Consider the following 23288-nt stretch of genomic DNA (forward strand, 5'->3'; position numbering starts at 1 on the left):
TGATAAACAAGGCTCGAATGTACACTTTGCATGTTCAGTAACATCCTAAAATAACAATATATACCATGAGTTTTTTTTTTTTTTTAAAGATGAAATATTTTTTCAAGGTTTAAAAAGACAACATGAACGATCATTATAGAGCACGAACCTCTAAAAGATTCTCAGACAGGTTTAAGACAGGGAAAGGCATGTAACAAAGCAAGAATGGAGTCTGTCCTGTGTGATAAAGTGCAACATATTGGTCATAATATTCGCCAGGCATCTGATGAATAGCATTCAGGGTTGAAACATCATTTATGCCGTTATTAAATGTAGTGCATGGGAACTTTAGTCAGTCTGCTGATTTCACACTTGCTCTACACATAAAATTTCATCAAATTTGTTGAAACTTGTGAAATCTTTACAACACGGTTTTGTGAAACAGGAGTTGAACATTTATGTGTATGGATAAATGTTTCTATTTCTATGGCCGATTTGTCAATGTTTTACACAGCTGCAGTTCTGCACTTTGCCACTGGAGGCAGCTGTTTGTTTGTCCTTTGTCAGCTGTCACTTTCATTTTCAACATTATCTCTCCAATTCTATTGTAGTCAAAAATACTATAAACATGTATGAGAAGTCGTGTATGTCTTGAATGTAAAACTTAAATGTGAGAGAAATGCTACCCTTACTGGGTAAGATTAAGGGTTGGATTTAGATTCGAAATATCTTTACACTTACATTTCAAAATGTGTGGTTTAATCTTTCACAGAACCATTTTGGTGCAATTTTATTATGAAACAGATATTATGTGTTATGTGTTGAATGCTGATGTTTGCCTAGAAATGTCACCATTTTATCCGTGTTTCTAGAGATCAGGTTAAACCTGAATGAATAGACAACTGTCATTGCCCTCTTAAAACCGACATGCCACTTTCAGACAGAGACTTCCAGAAGGTCAAAATGACCCCTGAAGGAAGTCCATGCAGCCCCACATATCTGCCAGAAAGTTAGGCTTATTTTCTGTAAATCTCTGAATCCAGATTTATGCATCCTGATAAAAAATTGCCCTCTTAGACCCCACCCGAGCACGCTCTATGACATGAGAACAAGTCGCCACATGGGCTAATAAAGGACAGTGTGTGTCTTTATACGGACACACTCACACCTTTGGCCAAGTGCAAATGCACTTTACCTTTACCTCATGCACACTCTTTATCATTAACAATTTGTAACTGATTTGTCATTGTGTCTTTGAAAAATATAGGTATGTGCCAAGATGGGAATGCACTGGCATTCTGCAGTGTTGATATGTGTGTGTGTGTGTGTGTGTGTGTGTGATTCAGCAGTTTGCTTGGATTATTTCTTGTAACGGGGTGAATCTTGATCCTATATCTTAACGGGTGGAACGGGGAGAGATTAGTTCCCTCAGAGCCACGAGAAGGGGACCTCAGTGTGTAATCCACTCTGTTTCAGGCTGAATTAATCACGGGAGCAAACACTCCTTGAAAAGAAGACTCACAATAGAGGACAGAGTGCCACGCTGTGTACGGCAGAGCTGAGCGAACATGTTATGTTAGGATGTCATTGTAACTTGTTTTGAGTGGCCCCCTCATAAGTCCAGATAGTAACTGAACTGTAACCGCTAGTATGAAGCATAGCACAGATGGTGTGGTTCTTTCGGCTCACATGAGCAGTTTATAATAGAACCTTGAGGAAGTCAGATAAATAGTGGAGGATACTATAGTTTTCAAAATGTTATCAGTACATGTAAGGTTCTGCATTGGCGGTTACTACAAACAAACGAGTGCACAAACGGACGAATTGTTATAGCTGGCTCGCCAAACAACCCATCTTCTGACTGCTTGAAGCCAGCGTGTTGTGTGGTATGCCTCTGCAGTGTGGGAAACCACCCCACTGCTTCCTGTGTTGAAACAGGTAAACGTGGTGAAGGAAAAGGGAGAAGATAAGGTAGCAGAGAGTTGCCCTCCGAGGCTCTGGGACTTCATATTAAAATCACCTTGATGTTTTTGCTGTTTACAGAAGCTGCAGGGGCAGAGAAAGAGATCAGACAAGCATTTCCATTGAAATTTACATGAATCCCAGACCAGGAGTGCTTAGGTAATCACCTGGAGGGCCAGCCGTATGGTTCACACTGAATCTTCAGTGGAGCACCAAGAAATGTTTGTTCTGAAGGTCTAACACAGACTCTAGTTTTCTCAAGTTTGACTCAAGCTATTTTGAGCCTGTTTTTTTCATGTCTTCGAGATGTGTGATTTTCAGTCATTTAGTGCTGACAGTGAAAAAAAAACAGATATCTGTGTCCCTGCAATGCATATTTGACCAAGGTCTGATTCCTCCATGGAAGACTGATTGGAGGAGTCAGTAATGAGGGCGCTGTGAAGGGAATAACAAACACAGACAGTCTTCACAGCGGCAGGTGAAATGAGGATGATTATTAAAACACACATCAGGCAGTATACTGCAACATTGCCCCAACCCCTCATTTAAAGTGCACTACCAAAATAATGGGGAAAAAATGTTTTGGCAGCCCAATTACTGCTCACATCTGTCAACATCACATCTGGAGCAGGTGCTGTAGCCGCAGACAAAAATCTCCTTTCTGCACACGATACTAAATGCTGATGAGAGAGAGAGGGAGAGAAAGAGAGAGAGAGAGAGAGAGAGGGAGAGAAAGAGAGAGAGAGAGAGAGAGAGAGAGAGAGAGAGAGAGAGAGAGAGAGAGAGAGAGATGGTCAAAGCATGCTCTGACAACTTTGAGAAAACTTTTTAATTTTCCTTCCTTAGGTATATAAGGTTGAGTTGACAGACAAATAGTACAGCTGACAAAAGTTACACCAGACAGTACACATCCCCCATTCCCATTATATCCTATCACGAGTCAGCAGTCAGCGATGTCTTCCTTGGTAAGAGACGTTAGTACCCTCTCTTTCCGAAGAAACCGCCTTTTTACCCCTTTCCATTCTCCCCTTCTTACCCCCTCTTGTTCCACCCAAAATTGCCCCAGGGAGGCGTCTGACAGTTTTTCCTTCAGCTCACAGTCCGTCTTGGGGAGTGAGCGGCACCCAGTTCAATTATGTTTTCTTGCTGATCTCATCTGGAAAACATAATTGAGGAACTTGCTGTATATCCTGTGCCACCCAAGGCATCATGGGAAGGGTGTTCGGGTGGGGGGTGGGGGGCTTGAAGCAAGGAGTGGAACCTTATTTTGGAATCTGATAATAGAAGGAGAAACAACCGTGTTTTTTGAGGGTACTGGGAATCTGAGAAAAAATGGATATCTCAAATTAGACCAGAAGGGGACCTCACACTCAATTTGTTAAAAAAAAGAAAAAAAAATCAATTAAAAAAGCGACCATGTTGAAAACTGTATTTGCTAAGAGTCAGTTTAATTATAATGGTGAGAAAGCCTGGCTCAGAAACTGATTTCTGACACATTAATCATTTAGTTATAATAAACCTTTGTCAACTCTAACCTGAGTTGGAATCACAAGCATTCTGTCATTTTGTTGTTATCTTGTAAATAACCTCGACAGCAAAACTTTACAAATCTCTGTTTACACTTGATCCCATTTCTTGGGCAGCGATATGTTGAAATGTACAGTGTATGTGCTAAGCATTTGGTCCATTTTCTACCATAGAGACACTGTGACTTAGCGAACTTTCATTCACTTCTTCATACATCATGACAGTACCTCCTCTGAAAAGGTCTCCACCTGTTATGATTTCTGCCATCACTCTCCTTTGCCTCCACTGTTCCTTTCTTCCTTTTAACTTTTCAGGCTGATTTCAAAAGATCTATCAAATCCTTTGATGGAGCCAGAAACCAAGTTTAAGTTTCATAGCCCACTGAGTCTCTAAAGTTCACCAGTAGAAAGCATTTCTCCGTGTCCAAAAACCATAACACTCTTTGAGTTACTTTATCATATACCGCCATGGAGAAGATTTTTTTTCAGGAAATTGGAGTCTCAGCAGGCCTCATTCCTTTAGTGTGTGTATAGGGAGCCCACAGAACAGAGCATTTTGTTGTAATTTATGAAATATCACTCTGAATTAGATGACTGAAATATGTTAATACAGATTAGAACAAAAATATTTAGGCCTTTCAGTCTCTAGAACTAGAATTGGGAAGTACTGGCCTGTCTCAGTTTGTTTATAAAATATCCCAAAGCCGCTTTGGGGTATAGTTTTCCTGACAAGGTTACTGTGACCTTCAGATATCTGTGGGATAACTGATGCATGGTCACATTTCTCATGTTGAGAGTCACCTCTCATCTGGAGGTCATTAGACAAAAGCCTACAATAAAAGAGAACAATCAGGAGTGTCCCAGAGAAATGTGACCTGGATCAGTAAAGCGAATTTATCAATGTTAAAATTTGTCAGTGTTTATACTATCTCAAAGCTGACCAACAACATGCTGGAATTTATTTAACGCCTTTGAATTTGCTTTTGTGCGCTCCATAAATTACACAAATAGATAAGTGTTAAGCACATCCATGACTGAAGGTGTTTGATTAAAAAAAAAACCCGAAAGAATAAAAAAGTAAGAGAGGAGTTCCTGTTTGAGCTGGAAGGTAGTTGAAAATTTGAGTCAGTTTGAGGCTGTTGGATAGCCTATCAAACAGAGCGAGTCAAGATCTTCAGGGAAGGTAAAAAACAGAGCAGAGTTTATTCAAGATCACATGGTTTGCAGACAGAAACTGAAATGCATGTAAATTTCATACCCTTTCTTCATCTGCGTATTGGCTAGTAAAGCCTCGTGTAATTTACCGACCGGTTGTCATTGATAAGTTGTCAGCGTTTAATCTTGAGAACAAACGACAACGTGATTAGATTAAAGCTCACAGCTTAACTGCTGTAAGAAATGTGCTGGCAGAGAAATACAACACTTTAAGTCAGCCTATCGTCATCTGACAGAGTTCAAAGTAAGTAGCAGAAGTTTTCCCAACATGAGAATAAATAATTAAGTTATGCTAATAATAAATTTTTCTTAGGATTTATTAAACTCTATAATCCGACCCCACAAGGTCATGCCATCAAGCAGACACTTTGATCTTGGCGCAATTTGCTATGTGTGCTTTTTAGTAAGAACAAATAGCCCTTCCTACCACCAAAAACAAAATCGATTCAAAGTTTTTATTTATGCTGTTTCATCTAAACTAATACTACAGCTGCTGGCCTTAGCCTAAAGTAAGCTACTAATCTGATGCAAAATATAGGACATGATGACATCTTGCTTTGGTTTCAATCCAAGTGATATTACTATATGGATTTTAGATTGCAGTATGGCTATTATAACATGGATGTGGATATTCACCCTTGTTTAGAGTGCTTTCTGTATGTGTGTGTGTGTGTGTGTGTGTGTGTGTGTGAGAGAGAGAGAGAGACAGAGAGAGAGAGAGAGAGAGAGAGAGTATAAGTATATGTGTATATGGCAGTGTTGGGCTCTCTTGGTGCATGTATTATTTAAACAGTAGTTATGTGCTCTTGTCTGTCTATGAGTCTTGTCTGTGTCTGTATCTCGTCTGTGTACAGATTAGTGGTGTAGACTAGTGGTGTAGACAGATGAACCTATATGATGCTATGATTGGTCCTCTCTGAGATCACAGAGGAGGGTCATAGCTTAGCTGTTGGAAAAATACAAAGCATTATGTCTGCTTGAACCCTATCAGAGAATGAAGCTGAAACAGAACACACACTCTCTCTCTCTCTCTCTCTCTCTCTCTCTCTGTGTGTGTCTGGAGCGGTGCCAGTGTAGATCTATCCTTTGTGTAAAGAAGCTGTTCTGAAAAGGAGTGAGTAATAACACTGTGCGACTCCTCGTGTGCTTTTTCTCTCCACTATCGCATCACTTATCACTCTTTGCTCTTGTAGCGAACACCTGCAATGACTAAAGCCCATCTTTTCAGCGCAATCTTATCATTACACAGTGCAATGGTAAACACAATAGTAACTGAAGGCACATCATATATTTCAGCGGAGGTGAAGAGAAATGAACTTATTTAGTGCTTCAACTCTGAGAAAATTGAAAAACCCTTGAAAAATGGAACTGTTGTGTAGTTATAAGGCAGATGCACCCTAGAAACAGAAGACAGGTTAATTATGATCTGGACAGATCATTCAATGCGGGTTGTAATTTTATTTTACGATATATTTAATAAAATTAAAACAGGCTTTCATATTGAAAGGACAATTGCTTTTAATTTTGTTACTATTGCTGAAATGTGTTGTTTTATTAAACTCTTCTTGGGTCAAATGTTATCTTTTAAGAACTGGTTATATTTTCTCATAGATTTGTGATCAGTTAGCTACCTGGCAAAGAATGGTGCTTGATAGTGTTACTGAACTTAGATATTAAAACTGATCCAGACTTGAAACTCTTGGAAAAAATCATTTGCTATATAAATCTATTTAGCTTAGTGGACAAATTCTGTTGAAGTCAGTGCTTGGTCAATGTTGTTATCCGGGTGAACACTGTTCAGTAGTCTGATAGATAGAGTTAGTTAGTTTGTTAGTTAGTTAGTCACTATGTTACTGTGTCACTATCTTAGTTAGTTACTCTGTCATGAGGCACAAAGAGAGATGAACACAGCCTGGATTCTGTGTCGATAGGCAAATAGAGATGAACACAGCCAGGATACTGTGTTGATAGGCAAATAGAGATTAACACAGCCTGTGCTCTCTCAGCCTGTGCTCTCTGTCATCAGGATGACAGAAATTAGCACAGCCAGGACACTGAATCATGAGGCACAGAGAGATTAGCACAGTCTGTAGTGTGTATCATGAGGCAGAGAGAGAGATTAACACAGTGAACATGGATGAATGTTAATCCACCCGTGTCTCTCCAGCTCTCCGTTAATGAGAGTCAGGATCCTCCACACAGAAAAACAGGCCACTGAGCAATGGCTAAAGAAGCCACAAGAGGCAAAAACAGCAAATTGTAGCAGCACCACATGGAATATTAAGTGTGCTAAGCACCTGCTCTCAAACACACAGAATGGCATCTCTCTGGATCCACCGTGGCCCGCATTTTTCATCAGATTTTCACAGGATTACACAGCTGCTGTGGTGACAACACTCTCTATAATGTCCTATCATGTTACATTGCGTGTACAAATTGAGTATTAGCTGTGTGCTAAACTTTAATCCAAACTGCAACATCCAGAGTTTTTCAACTAACCCATGCCCTCTGTAAGATACCGAAGTTGCATGTTTTAAGATCTTGTTTTATTGAGTAAATAAGATAATTTACAATATGACAAGACAACTGAGTATCACTTTAAATTCGCACTCTTAAATAGCACAATAATTGTGTGTCTCTCGGTAATCTCGTGACTGGGTTATAATTGACAAGTATGCATTAGATCAAAAGTCTTGCTGTTGTTTAAGTTAGATAAGTTAACGGTTTTGCTTCAAACATTCAGTCTTACAAACTGAGAAATATATATATATATATATTCCTCGGTGTGATAACTCCATTGCTTTTTATTTCTGTGTGTTTATTTTCTGGCATCTGGAGTGGTTGTTCTTTGCATTATTGCATTGCTCTTTGTGTGGTTCTGATGAATTGTTTGGCTTCTGAGGGCAGACTTGGAGCCCCCAGAGTCCCGGTAACAGAGCGGCGGTTCGTCACGTCATCTCATATGATGTTTCATGGTGTTATCACAACTGTCACGTAGCTTTAGGAATAGAGAGAGAGGAAGCCAGAGGGGGAGCCACACGCTCCCAAACTTTTTCAGCCCATTCTATCTTTGTCTGCTGTCTGGTTTGTTCTCATCACTCTTATTTTGTGAGCATGTGTGTGTGCGTGTGTGTGTGCGAGAAAGAGAGAGAGAGAGAGAGAGAGAGAGAGAGAGTGTTTCGTGGGGGATCAGTGGTCTGTATGAGACTGTTCTCTGAAGGAGGCATCAGTGCATTCACTGGAGCGTCTCCATATTTACTGTTTACCTCACCACTGGGCTCCTCATTCCTGTAATTTCGTAATTATTGATTCCTCCGCCTGCTGTTGGCTCATGACGTTGGATTTTCTTGGTTGTAATATCTGAACTTTCATAAAACAACCTGTACATAAAGCTCAGAGCAGGCAGAGAAAGCACTTTCTCATACAATGATACAGGAGTTAAGGTCCAGCCATAAAGTCAGACATGTGACCATTGTAATTCACACAGACTAAGGAAAAACACTAATAGGAACTGCAGTGATTATGATTTGCTGTGATGTGTGGTTGTATCATAACAAGTGAATTGTGATGGCCTTTACTAACTGATTTGCATATGTAATGAGTTGTGCTGATTGGACGGAATATGCTGGGGTTTATGCAGATTTGACAGCATATGTAATGGCCTATGCGGATTGGACAGCACATGCAAAGGATTATGCTGATTGGACATGATATGTAATGGGCTTAGTTGACTTGAAGTGTGTTCTAAACATACACTTTTCTGTCTCTATGTGGATTCTGAATGATCAAACTTACATGATTTGGAAGAGCACTCATAGAAATGTGGATCTGTCTTAGAGAAATATTCTTCCAAATACTCTAACTTTGATTAAGTAGTTTTGTTTAATCAAATGAACTTTTGTGGGACAGACATATTTGTTTGGTTGAGTCAAACTATAGATAATGCTTAGATACTAATTTCATACTGAACTGTTGGGTAGATTGGCATTCTCAGCACCACTCTGTGAACTGCTGTAGCTAAAACAGCCCACAGCAGGTAGGAATTACCGAATACCTCTCATGAAAAATGTAAGAGTATAAAACTGGTTGAGAAGAGCTGATGTAAAAAGGAGTCAAAGCCCTGTTAGTTGCAATGCAGTCCAACTTCCAGAGAACATACTGTAATACCAGATGAATTTCAAAAGAACAAACTATAACTCTAAGTTTCAGGGCTTCTTACTGAATTGTAAATATACTGTAACAAGCAGAAGTGTAATGTTTAACTCAAAACCCCTCAAGCACTTGCACTGAAAAGGTAGCAGGTGTTACTAAGTCATACTACCCCCTCCACAAGCTGCTTCACACTTACTGCTTAACACACACAGGCACGCACACACGCACGTACTCACTCACACACATGCACACACACACACACACACACACACACACGTACCATTTTAAATCAGTTTTTCAGTCCTTCATAACCGATGAAAATCAAACTGAATATTTTATTACAAGTGACTTAATCATCTATGTATTTGCAGCTTGTGTTGGATAAACTGCAGAATTTTGTGAATAATCGTCTGACCCTTACCTGTAAAACAAAGACATGAAAGTCAGTACAACTTATACTTAACACACACTTTAGGACAATCCTTATCCCACATTCCCAGGCCCTTCTCCCAGAGTTCACACTTTAGGGCAATCTGTATTTCAGATTCTCGGAACCTTTTCTCAAAACACAGACATTAGCACAATCTACATCTCAGTTTCCAAGAACCTTCAAACATATTCAAAGGAAAGTTTATAAAGTTTATCTTTGGAAGCCTTTTGCAGAAGCGTCTGAGTCACTTCTGCAAAAAAACGTTTGGACACTGAAATACAGTCCCAATATATCCGCTGGCAAAACAACATAAAAATACACGCAGTAAGAGCAGTCGGGCTTGATGATGATTCATTCTGTTTTGTAATATGGAAAAAAAACATTAGTGTCTCTAAGATGACAACTCTTCATAATTCATGTAAAGAAAGTGGAAAGAGATGCTGCTATTCTGTATGGATGCATACGAAAACAAGGCCCATTTCTATGGGAGCAGAGGGGTCGTGTGAGATGAGGTGAGGGTTTCTGCGGGGGGTCACTGAGGTCAGCCTGGGACATCCGGACCTGGCTGCTGGACAAGACTGAATTGCAACATTTTGACCTCTCAGCTTGCGGACTGTCAGCCGGAATTAGCCGGCCACTTTGTGGTTAGACCGGAGGGAGAGAGGGAGAGCAGAACTTTTGGACTGAAAGAAGGGCTGCTGGGTGCACAGTTTTTTTTTTGTTTTGTTTTGTATTTTTTACTTTTCAGATAGAAAACAGCTAAGTCACGCAAAAGAACAGAAAAGTCTCTCTCTGAGTAGCAGGTTGAATTTGTTTTTCAGCTCAAGTTGAAACTCATGTCTGGGCTTTAATAATAACAGAGACATTCATAAAAGCTCATTCGAAGCTTAGAGCTTCAATGGCATACTTCATCTGGCTAGTTTATACGCACAAGTGACCCAGCAGACTTCTTAAAATAAAAATAAGTCCATGATAAATATAAACTAGTTTGGTGCGTTGAAAATCTGTTTTTAAATCTCCACTGATTTAAGGTAGATCACATTATGTACATTGTACACTGGCTGTTGTTTCGAGAGACCAAACAGTGGACAATATTTTGACGGTCTGTTTAGTGACTGGTATATTAAAATGTGAAGTTTACCGGATGTGTGGTGGCAGTAGGAATTTGGTGACCATGACGGCTGTGTTCACGTCCTGTGCCGTTTACAGGAACACACAATGTTCTGTCTATAAAACTGAATAAAATTTCAGTATTAAGTAACACGGTAACACTGGACTGATACATGATATTTATTTTCACCCATAATCACAAAGAAAAAAAAAGATGAGCAAGTAGCAGACCATAGGGTTTCAACAAAAACAAAGTTACTTAGAAATAGATGACAATATCTTAATGTCACCAACATTAAAAACAGTCATATCCATCCAAGCGATAATTGCATCTTTTAAGCAGATACTTAACCTCACACTGGTTCATATGGTATTCAGATTTTTCACAAATAAATGATTCAAAGCTATTGAAGTAGTCTGCCATCATCACGTTCATTAAGACTAGCCCTGGTTCTAATGACTAGAGATTCAGTATTGTATGGTTTTAGTGGCACATTTAAATATCTTAATTTGTTATTACAGGTAGTAGGATTGAATTAGAGTGGAATTACCAAATACCTGTTTTTTTATTGCTGAGATATTACAGTCAGTTGTAAACGTCTTGTCCTCCAGCAAGGAGACACAGAGGATTCTTTAAGATGGACACCGATACAGTACACAGTTCTGTCTGTCACATCCATCCATTTACGTTCCATTATTCAGCCAAACACTTCCTGTCGGGTAGCTTTCATTCATCCCTCATCCAACCTCCTCGACTGTGTCATTTACTCTCTGACAGCACATGCATCATTCCATAGTCAAGATATTATACCCTGGGTAATAAGCTTACAAGGAGAACCTCAGGTTTTTTAGTGGGATGCAATCCCTCACTGTACATGGTATCCGTGACTCTAGCTCACCCCGTAAAAAAAAAACATCTACCCAAAACTTATCTGCAGACACTCCACTCAACAGCTGTGAATAAGAGTAAAGAACAGCGCATGCTGTACTGTTATTATTTGTGGTGTGCTTAATAGCGTATTCAATCCTGTTGTCATTACGTGTATGTTTGTTTTGTTCTATTCTTGACAAAAAAACAAAAAAAATCACCAGTATGCAACTCTCTCTGGTATTCACTTCAGCAAGTTAAAACTGTTTTAGGATCTGGCGGACTACTGAGGCAAACATAGTGAACATGTTTGAAGTTGTCTGCCCAGATGTCGCGAACTTCACTGATGATAAGAATCTCATAACATTTCCTCATATGAAGCTCAGGGGAACATTTTTTGTGAGCACCTCAGACATGTCTCTAATCAGCACCAGGCTTCATTAAGGAGAAGAATTATCGTATAAATTATGATTGTGTCAGTCCCAAGAGCTTGAATGTTAAATTTTTTAAAGCTGAATAGATCACAGAAAGAGAGCTACACTCCACTCTTCCCTTGTGGAAAAAGAGCATGTGGAAAGTGTTTCTTGATGGTACAGGACAAAAACAAAAACTAAGTCACTCAGTTGTGCTATTTCTCAGTAAGAAGAGAAGCCATGAGCGATTTGTAGCATTGCTGATGGGCTGGGTTATAACCTTCACTACGAAACTCAAAACTCTAACAATTACAGACACACATGTTCTCTCAGCATAGACATTAACATGCTGTTGAAATGAATGTTCATATGTTCTGTCTCCTGTCACGGGCCAGGGAGGTGCTTTGTTACCACCAAACAGAATTTGGCTACACTATGGCTCTCTGCTACATTAAACACAAACCTCATTTCAGAACCAGGAAAAAAGCAACAGGACCACCAGTGGAAAATGGTCTGAGATGATTCATTAAACTCTCTGTTCACTTCAAAATCAAATCATGTTCACCTGCATCACAACAAACAGTGATGCCCCACTGACCTGCTCAGAAATGATTCTCTACACCAGTGAGAGAGTAAGAAAAAGAAAAACACAAAAATGTAGACTGACATGAAATTCAAATTGGGAGCTTTAAAACAGCCAACTGGAATGCATGTTTTCATTTCTGTGTAGGTATATAGAATTACAATAGATTTAATGAGTAGAATCTGTAGTGGCAGTTGGAGGATGACCTAAAGTGGGATATTGTGAGAATTTAAATGAATGTATTCACTTCATTGTTGTTGGAAGAGGAAGAGGGGAGGTTTTATGGGGAAATGTCATATTTGAAGGTCATTACGTTCATAAATATAATGTGCAAGTTTTTTTTTTTTTTTATAAACTGTGACTTTCACTGTTCTTCTGGGTGGTCTCTATTAAATTACTATAGACAGCTTTGGTCCGTAAATTCTTCTTCCTTCCTGAGTGTGTGTGTGTGTGTGTGTGAGATATATATATATATATATATATATATATATATATGTATGTATGTGTGTGTGTATATATATATATATATATATATATATATATATATATATATATATATATATATATATATATATATATATATATATATATATATATATATATATATATAGGGAGAGAGAGAGAGAGAGAGAGAGAGAGAGAGAGAGAGAGAAAAATGAACACAAGAAAGAGAAAAAATTTACGTATGTTTCCATGTATGTAAATTGCATACCAAAACACTCAATTATCTGATTGGAGGAGTTTTAGTTTTAACAGTATATACTGTTAAAACAGAAAAAAAATCCCATATGACAGACTGATAATAACAGTCAACACATGCCCCATGGATTGTACACCTCCCTCAGCCTCACCAAAAGAACAATACATTTAACAGTAAGGGATGGACTCCCTATTGCACATCAGTACATAGTGTGCATCTACACACATGAATACACACACACACACACACACACACACACACACACACACACACAAAACTGTCTTTAGGGCTGACAGTCTTATGTCTTCAGTGAGTGGACAGATGGGCAGACTGAGAAGTTGACTCAGTGGGTCCATGATGTTCCCTACCAAACTTAGCATCCATCAGCATAGCCAGGCTGATGTAGCAGACAGAACCATCTCCCCCAGACTCACTGCAGTCTTTAACATACAGACTGAGCAAAGGCACAGACGGAGCAAAGAACCATTCACTGTGGGATTTCAACATTCCCTTCAGGATAAAAAAAAAAAAATCCAGTGAAGTCAAATGTTTTTATGTGGTCCTGAATTCAGACAAAGTGATAGTTTCTCTCTGTCTTTCTGTAGCAAAAGTGGAAAAGTCAGACTTTTTTTTTTCATTGTTCCCTCTGAGTAAGGTCTCAGACTCCTTTCCTCTCACTGCTGAGCCGTACACACAATAATGACTCCTGATAGCACAAAGTCATGCATACGTGATAGCCAGTGCTCCTCTACTTTACAAATGGTCCAATGAGGTGAGATGCAGTAAATCCCAGAACCCTTCAGTCTCTGTTGTGACTCGGTTGCTTTTGTGCGTCCTCTGTGAGTGTCTCCTGAACTGCACTGTTGGCTTTGATTGGAGAGTGAGAGTTAGTCTGGAGAAGCAATATAAAGTGAAGCAGGCCGAATCTCCTCCTGCGTAATCTTAGAAAACAATTGCCTCAGGGACTCCCAATAAAGCTTTTATTACTCCTTTCTTCTCTCCAGCACTTCTCCATCGCAGCCACTGCCAGGCGTCTAATCGCTTCACTGATGCTCAAGCCTCAGTGATCCATCAGGAGGTCTGGACTACAGTTGGAACTGGTTCTCCCTTACTTTTGAGTTTTTTTTTTTTGGGGGGGGGGTAGTGTCTGTAGAGTTGGTAATCTAATTAGAGACTTGTGGGGCACGCTCAGACTAACTCTCGTTTGTCTTCAGAATGAAGGAGAATTTTGACATTGTTGAGTTGCTTTTCTTGTTGTGGATGTGGATCAAAAACAGTGGCATCTTTAGCAGAGTGTGGCCTTGTGCCACTTGACTGTGATGAAAAGAGGGTGCAGCACTGAGCTAATCTGCTGCTACTGTAGCACATTGGACACACACGCACACGCACACACACACAGACACAGGCCAAGTGTGAGTATGAAACATACACACACACACACACACATAAATTTACTACATTGAGAAGTTCTAGGTGTAATGCACAGCACAGCTGAAGGAGCGGATCGCAGCTAAGAGTAAGGTGTGTGATAGGTGGAAATATATGTGTTCAATTACTTGTCAACACCACCCTGACCGGGGCCAGAAGGGTACGTCAGTACCCATATACATGTAAAAGTCTAGATATCTCTGGAGACCCACAAGGCATGTGCGTTTGTCCTACACTGGCTGCTACACAACTGCTGTCTTACTTTCTCTCTTTCTCTCTCTCTGTCTCTCTCCTCTTCACAGTATGCCAAGGGACGGATAACAAACTCAGTACGCTGTCAGACCTGGACCAGCAGTACCGCACACTTCGCAAGGTCTATGAGAACTGTGAGGTGGTCATGGGAAATCTGGAGATCACTAGCATTGAGAGGAACAGTAACCTCTCCTTTCTGAAGGTAAGAACCTCTGGCTACAACAGGGCACTGCCAGAGGGGTTACTGCTTGCCCTGGTCACTGTGCTAATAACATCTGATGCACTGGGACTGAAACTCAGTACTGTGGAGGAGCAGTTTTAGAACCTGCAATGCCACTGTCAGGGGAGAAACCCTCACAGATTAGTTGCTCAGATGGTGGGAGGAACTCAGAGATTCTGTACATACATGCTGTCTCAAGCTGATAGGCCTGTGCTTATCAGCTTAAGACAGCAGTTACATTGAAATTTTGTCTCGATATCTGATCAGTATTAAATCTGATGTTGAATCAATATCTGATTCATAATGAGATTCTGAGGCTGCAAAAAGGACTATGATTACACAAAACAAAAAGAGAAACAAAACTTTAAAGTATGTTTCTATATAAGTAAATTAACACTAAAACACTTAATTATGTGAGTTGTAGAAGTTTTATTTCTACCAGTACACCATGTAAAGTAGGAAAAAATCTTGCACAACTGACTGATAACAAAATTCAGCATATGCGGTGGCCTGGATTGTACACCTTTGTTTCCTTTCTTTTGTGGATCCATAAAACACCTCCGTCCCCGCTCTGTTGTTTGGTGCCGGCTGTGTGTAATGTTCTTAGGTGCTGCTAATTACCCCCTGTTGTTTCAGGATGGGAACCACAAGCATTTCATTTAGCCAACACACCATTACCGTAACAATTAGGCATCTGTGCATTTGATTTGCGATATTATTAAGTATAGATGGTAACATGAAACACTTCCCTCTCCCTGTCATACACACACACACTCTCTCCATCTCTCTCTCTCTCTCCTCCCCTCTCTCTATCTCTCTGTCTCTCTCTTTCCCCCTCCCTCTCTTTAGCTCTCTCTCCTTTTGATGACTCATGCTGTATCATTAGCCACATGCGTAGCAAATCTCTGGGCCTGGGGCAGGTTTCTGCTGTAGTCCCACTGAGGGAGCAGTGGGGAGCAGATGTTAACCAACGACCTGGAGATGGGATCATGAACCTTCCTTAAACATGCTCATTAGTGAGGGGTGTGACGATAGGCCAGAAATCATTTAGAGGTTCTGACTGAAGGAACGGCATATCTGCAGTAAAACACAGAGGCAGCTGTTTTTTTTTATGTTTTGTTTTCCGTACTTCCAGGATTCTCTGCTGGAGATGGCTGCTTAAACTCCTCTCTGGTTCTCTGCTGTTGTCCTTTTGTATGTGTATGGATGGACAAAGACTCCAAACACTATCTCTGCTTTACGAGTAGCCTTGCAGAACTGTCTGGAGGTGAAGAGAACTGCTGCTTCTGTAAAGAACACCCCCCCTCCCCATCTCCTTCCCTAGGTCAACTTTTAATGTCCCTGAGTTTCAGTATGTGTGTGTGTGTGTGTGAGTGTGTCTGGGACAGAGAGAGAGAGAGAGAAGAGAGAGAGAGATAGGGAAAGTATTTTTTCCCCTAATGTTCATGTTCACTTGTCCAGAACATCTCTGTTTATCTCTCTCAGCCTGTTAGCATTATGCAGAGAAACATGAGTGGTAGACGAAACATAGAAAGTGCTTGGATTTTCTGGTGTTTGAGTTCTTTAATAATAATAATAATAATAATGGATTTTCTGGTGTTTGAGTTCTTTATGTTGTTCATGCTCATGTTTTGGAAGCACGACATGAGGCGCATGTGGGATCCCAGTGAACAGTCGCTGTTCTGTTCTCCTACCAGGGGTGAGTTGTGTGTAGCGTCCTAATGAGTCTCTGCCGATCCGTGGCTTGTCTCTTATTGACTGAGTATAAGGTTTATCCTGAAAGCAAATGTAGATTGGGAATGTGTGTGCATTTATATAAAGTCAGCACTGACCCTGTAATAAGCAGCCAGACGAATCTTTTGACCTTTGAGCAGAGGATGGGATATTATGAAGACAATTATGGTTTATATAATCATGATTTGTAGATGTTAACAGGGTTTCTGCTCAAATATAAAAGGTTTGTGAGCTGCCTGAGTGCCTCAAATCTTGAATTTGGCCTGAACTCTGAGACTAACATGATGTTCAAAGTCATATTACAGAAAACTGACTTAAATGATGGGTTATGTGTAGGCAATATAACTGTTTACTTCAGCCAGATTGTGAGCATGGGAAAATACTCCATGGAAATTGGTGTGATTTGCCAAATAGGTTCTGGAATTTTCTTAACAGTGCAACCTATTTGTAAAATGCAGTGATATTTCCTAGTTCGGTTAAAACAGACTTTGAATTCCTTAACCTTTGCTGTCTGGGACAGCCTTTTCAAAATCTGATGGTATACAAGAAATCCCATAACGGAAAGCTCAGAATGCCAAACGGAATAAAAAAATACATGAATAAATAACTATAAAGGATATAAGGTTAGTTTGTTGGACAATCAATCAATCAATAAATCAATTGGTCAGTCAGTCAGTACATAAAAAAAACACAAAACAAAACAAAAACCCTTAATAATTAATGTGTAAATTTGAAAGACAAATCTTTACACATTTAATTACTTACTATGTTTCATTTTTTATTTCTATATTTATTGAATCTTGCTATATTTAATTCTGTATTTCCACTTGTAATTAACTGATACAACCACACCTCATCCCTTAGTATTTATGTAAACAAATATAGAGATAAGTCAGTAAAGAAGGAAGTCACTGATCAGCGTTGCCAGATGGGAAGTGATAAAGTATCATACCAGGGGCTTAAAATTATCGTATCTTGAGGAAAATGACTGTACGCGAGTCATAACCAAGAGAACAAATGCAGCAATAAGCTGCTATCTCTGGTGCAAACTCTCTTCAGTGTTGCTCAAATCTGATACACATAACTGTGTATGCCAATTTGTCAAAAGTAAAATTGCCACACTTCACTCTCAATACTTATTCTCTAATTTATTCTTTATGTATTCTTTGTTCCGTTTTTCCTCGGGTATAATATGCAAGGGAAAAGAACCGAAGATTAGCATATAAGCCTAGGGCTAGTCTGTGGCTAACGTAACTAATCAGCTAGCAAGCATTTTTCAGAACTGGGCTGAAGGGATATCTCCAGTCTGCTTGACCAGAAAACAGAGGTGACAAGGGTGTTGCAAAAGTGCCCATTGTTCACCCTAACTATTAAGTTCCTCGACCAATCAGATATTGAGAACAATATTCGCCATTTCGTACTTTACGATTAGCTGTTAACACATACTTATGCCTTTCAGAATGATCCCCGTTTATGCTGCTAGGCTTCACATTATATCTGTGTTAATGTACCGTGATGTTCTGTATTACTGTCACTCTCCGTCATCTCGACAGCTCTCTCTTGTCCTCTCTGGGATACCTTAGAATGGGGTCTCTTGTCCCAACCCACAGCTTAACAGAATACCATTTGTTTTTTGGCACTTAACTCTGCTGCCTTGGCTCCCACAACCCCCCCCCCCCCCCCCCCCCCCCCCCCCGCTCTGTCTGTCTGTTTGTTTCTGTGTCTCTGGCAGCCTCCTCACTTTGGAAGTGAACCAGCAGGAAAGACAAAACAAGAGAGAGCAGGGGATCAACAGTGCCACATGAGAAAGTGCTAATCGAAATTACGCTGCAAAGCTAATAACACTCCTTCATTGTCCTCTGTTTCCCAGTCTGTGTGCTTCAGGGAGTGTGTGTGTGTGTGTGTGTGTGTGAGAGAGAGAGAGAGAGAGAGAGAGAGAGAGAGAGAGAGAGAGAGAGAGAAAGAGAGAGAATGAGAGCGCCACAGGGAGAGAGAGAGAGCATCGTGATTGCTTGGCTTGAGGAATCCATGTAAGCAAGGTGTTAGCATGCATAATTACAGCTCTTCATAAGAGAAACTGAGCTTTGTTTTTTAAATGAAATTTTCCTACACTTCGACAGAATCTTGTCACTGTCGTTGCATGTGCAACATGTTAATTATCCTTTACTGACGTGGAGATTGCATGTCAAGTATTGGTTAAATGAAAATATTTAATTTAAATGACATAATTTACAGGAACAAAAAGGACATCTGATCACTTCAGACTGGTGCTGTGTACTGCAAATACGAAAAGGCCGCCAGGAAAACTTCACTTTGAAGGGGCAGAACATAACAACAAGATTATATTCTGGCATGTACAATAATAATAACTTTATTTTTAGCCACTTATCTACCATCATTCTAATATAATCTCTTGTAATTTCAATAGGATGATTTTAACTACTCTATACATACCCTTATACTGATATTGGGACTAACAATTTCCAACCATTGACGTTGTTGCAATCATTTAGAGTCACAAGAAATAACAGCTACACACCAATGTGTTCCAAATGTCATGTGATCATTGAATAGACATGTGAATAGTTTAGAATAAGTGAACTTTCAACCATTTTATCTCCACGACGCAGCTGAATAACCATCATCTCCATCAAAATATAAAAAATAATCAGCTAAAACTCATGTTACTGGGGTTCAGATTTAGAAAAATGGCAGAACAAAACGCTAAGCATCAAGGAAACTCAAAACATAAAGAAACAAAACAAAACAAAACAAAAGAAAAAAACATTAGAATTGCAATTGGTTTTAATCAACAGGTTTAATGGAGGTTAACTGATAGGGGAAAGATGCAATTTCCATGTTTGCCAACTTGGATGCCTCCGACTATGTTGCTAAAATGCTAATTATTAAATAAACAAGATGATAAACGAATTATTGAATAAACAAGATGGAAAATATATTGAAACATCATGAATCTGAAGTGTTGCCATATTTCAATGCAAATTAAATTTGGTTATATTTTATGACTTATTTCTATTCAATCCTATGCACTGACATTCTACATAAATCAAAGTTATGATTTCAGTACATTGCAAAGTAATTATCTTTTATGATGTTGAATTTTTAAAAAAAATCTGACCTGAGTTGTATAGCCAGTGAGTTGTTTCTTTCTGATCCTTGATTTAAACAGTAAGTTTCATCGATACATAATTAAAAATAATAATAAATAAAATAATAAATAATACCGTCAATTCTGTTAACAAACCTTTTTTTTCGGAGCATCTTTGCACAATGGACCTTAGCAACAATCCTCACTGAGCACCGTAGAAAAGAGAATATATGCACGTGTACCAGTCTGTCACATGACCAATGACCCTGTCACTTTTTGAAACTTTTTACAGCAGCCTCTTCCTGCAGGCCAAGTGTGAGTATGAAACACACACACACACACACACAGCCAGATGTGAGTATGAAAGATTATAAAGACAACGAAGGCAGACTCACCTCCACAGTACTTACTGAGACAGACACGGTGTCCTGAAATGACTGTCCAGGGACACTGTGTTTATTACCCTGCTGTACTGTGGGCTTGTTTTTTTAATAACCAGTAAACAGATGGAATGTGCCCTCAGCATTGGCTTAGCAGATGGCGGAGTCACCACAGGCTAGTTTAACCAAAAAAACTCTCTGCCTTAAACAAGAGGCAAATGCTAACTGCCTCTGCACAGGAAATTACTAGTTGGAAACTGAAGAAAAAAAAAAAAGACTTACAATGTCTACAAAAATCATGGAATTGCTGTGTAATTGGTCAGTTAATTTTGCTTTTGCTAACACAAGATGACAAAGTCTAGCATAGGCATTATGCAGTGTGAATACAGCCAACTGCTGCTTAGTCATACAATTCTGAAGCTCAGCTGATCTCAGATCAGTGCCTGGAAAAACAGAAAGTATTTCACATTGTGAGTGGGCTTGGGTTGGAATAAACTGTCCACAGCTTGGTGACAGGGCCTCAGAGGTGAAATTAATTCTTACAGTAATTATAGGCTCCAGAAAATGATAACCATTAAATTAAACGGTATGACAATGAAAGCATGGTCATGATTGATCTTCATCGTCATCATTCATCAGAGCAAACCCACCGTGTGTCTTTTTACGATTAAAATTAAACACTATTCACCGTGACAGAAATATAGCTGCCTCTTCAGTATTCTTTTGAACCTGAACACTGAACTCTGTGTCTTATAGACTTTGTCGGATAGAGAGAGATAGGCCCACCCTCTTAAGGACTTCATAGTAATAAACCAAAAAACAAAAAAATAGATCATTTTCACAAAGACTAACTTTTCCAGAACTATACCTAACTTTGAAAAGTTGTTAAGAACACAGTGTTCCATATTTGCATTTATGGGGATGAGACAAGGCTCTGAAATTGTGAAAAGGTGAAAGAGTTTTCCACACAGCATAAAAAAACAAAAAGAAAATAAGCAAACAAACAAAAAAAACCCTAACAACTCTCAAAGAGACAGGAGGAAAGATTATCATTGATATCATCTGGGCTTGTTGTGGTTTTTTTTGTAGTTTTTTTTTTTTTGTTCCAGTTTCGTATCAATGTCATGAAGTACTAGTATCAGTCTCATGCTGTTCTCATTTAAGTTATGTGTACTTTTGATGCCAGTCACTTGAAAACATAAGATCTTGTGAAGATTTGCCTCAAAGATTTCGAGTGATGCAGACATTTACTGGTAATGTTCTGTCTGCATAGTGAATGGACTATGTGTTCCACTGTCTACTGCACTGTATTGAGGTATTTCATAATTCTGCAACAGTACCAGTATTGCGTGTGGGCAGGCTTGAAAGATTGACACTCAAAAGCACCAATCAATAATAAGTAAAGGCAACGGTTTTATTTTTGTTGTTGTTTATTTTATTTATATATTTAGATATGCTTCTGGTAGGCTCTGATATCAAAATGGGTATTCAACAGTGCTTAATTTATAAAGCATCCTCAAATTGTCTTTTTTTTCTCCCCCTTTCCTCCTCCGTGCATTTTAATATGATATCAGCTCGTGACAGCTGTGTTTCTGGCTAAATATGCACAACGGCATGTCGTCTGCTACACAAAGCCGAGCAAACAAATCAAATTAAACAGTGACCGGCGTTTATGTTGTTGTTTTTTTCCCTCTTTGCTTGAAATGCAGAGTGAAGCACCACTGGAGTCTTAAGTCCACACTCACTGAGAAATTGATAAAGATGACAATAAATATGAAGATGCTTAGCAGCTCCTCTCTGAGTGCTGTTAAAGAATGAACCAGTAATCAGTACTCAGTCTCTACTCTTTGCTATTAGCAGGCATGACATGACCATTGTCTCACTGCACTGTTATTTTAGCTACTGTAGATTTTGGCGTGTTTTGCATAAGTCATGTTCTGTGGAAAGCGAGATGAAGTGAGAGATAGCTCCTGTAAGCTTCTTGAAGCTCCCATAACCACCGAATTAACAGGTACAAAGATCACAGGGTTGTCAAACAAATTTCGGCCACAGGGCCTACACTGACTCTCTCTTCTTCAGAATCTCTCTTTAGTTTCCCAGTGTGACAAAACTAACACTGGGTTTAACTAAGTCTGACACACTGATCTAGGAACAGCCTCCCAAACCCTAATCTTATCCTCAGATATGAGGAGATATGGAATGTACCCAGTCCTCAGCAACTCAACAACTCAAGAACAATGGTCTACACCTAGTATCATCATTTCAGACAAAAGTTAAGATTTTAGTTACATACATAATGCTCCTGCAATGATTTTTTTCTGCTTGTCCATGCCAAGACTCCATACCCACCCTAACGAAACTTCGTTGTAAACCAGAAAATGCTTTGTGAAGTTTCTTTGGTAACAGAGACTAGAAATGTTTTATGTCACACCAGTATGGTCACACCGGACCTATTTTGCTATGATAGTTCAACACATCTCTCAGGATTCATTTAAACACAAAATGTAGCTGAGTGTTGTGTAAAAAGCCTGCAAAGAGGTTTAATCGAGAGACTTGATGTAACATAACATTTTCTGTTATTTTTTTGTCATTCTCGCATGAGTCTAGTGAAGGATTAGCAGACATTCAGTTGGAGAATAACTAAGTATCAACACTGTTTATACATTTTACTTAATTTGTGAACGTGGTGTATTAAGTCTCATTTGCGGTCTATGAAAAAGTTGTTATATGGTTTGAAATTAAAAAAAAAAAAAGTTGAACTGGTGTGAAATGTAAAATAAAGTGTGAGATATAAATAATTGATATCTCGGTACACTCGTGTACAGTTTTGTCCTGATTCCATCAGTGATTAGTATAATCTGGCCCACGTAGATGGGCTGTTTGGTCAAGAACAGCAGTGTTTCTCTAGGCTTTGAAGTGGCTGGATCTTAGGAGCCGGGTGACGTTAAGATCCCCTCCTTATCTAAAGTTCAAAACTGTCAAAAGGAAGGCATCCTGTGCTGTGACTACACAGCTGTCTGGCTCCACAAGTAGTGGCACTTTGCATGTTTAGCGGCTTTAGATGAGAATTTAATTTGATCGTTTATTCATGTAGAAGGCATTAACAGTGACACATCTTGCATACTTAAGTTACTTCCGAAGATTTGCAAACATCTCGTAGGCGTATCTCACTTATATACTTTCTGTCTCTAGTAGCGCACTCTCTCTATCTCTCTCGCTGTCTTTCT

General features: G+C 39.3%; 1 protein-coding gene across 1 annotated transcript in view; it reads left to right on the forward strand.

The window, feature by feature from the left end:
- Positions 1-14583: 14583 nt before the first annotated feature.
- The window catches only part of LOC115816093 (receptor tyrosine-protein kinase erbB-4-like), a 68588-nt gene continuing 59883 nt past the window's right edge, over positions 14584-23288 (forward strand). The window contains exon 1 of the mRNA XM_030779062.1: positions 14584-14820. Coding sequence (XP_030634922.1) covers positions 14584-14820 — 237 coding nt within the window. The remainder of the gene's footprint in view (positions 14821-23288) is intronic.

This window comes from Chanos chanos, chromosome 7 (assembly GCF_902362185.1).
Source record: "Chanos chanos chromosome 7, fChaCha1.1, whole genome shotgun sequence".
Lineage (NCBI taxonomy): Eukaryota > Metazoa > Chordata > Actinopteri > Gonorynchiformes > Chanidae > Chanos > Chanos chanos.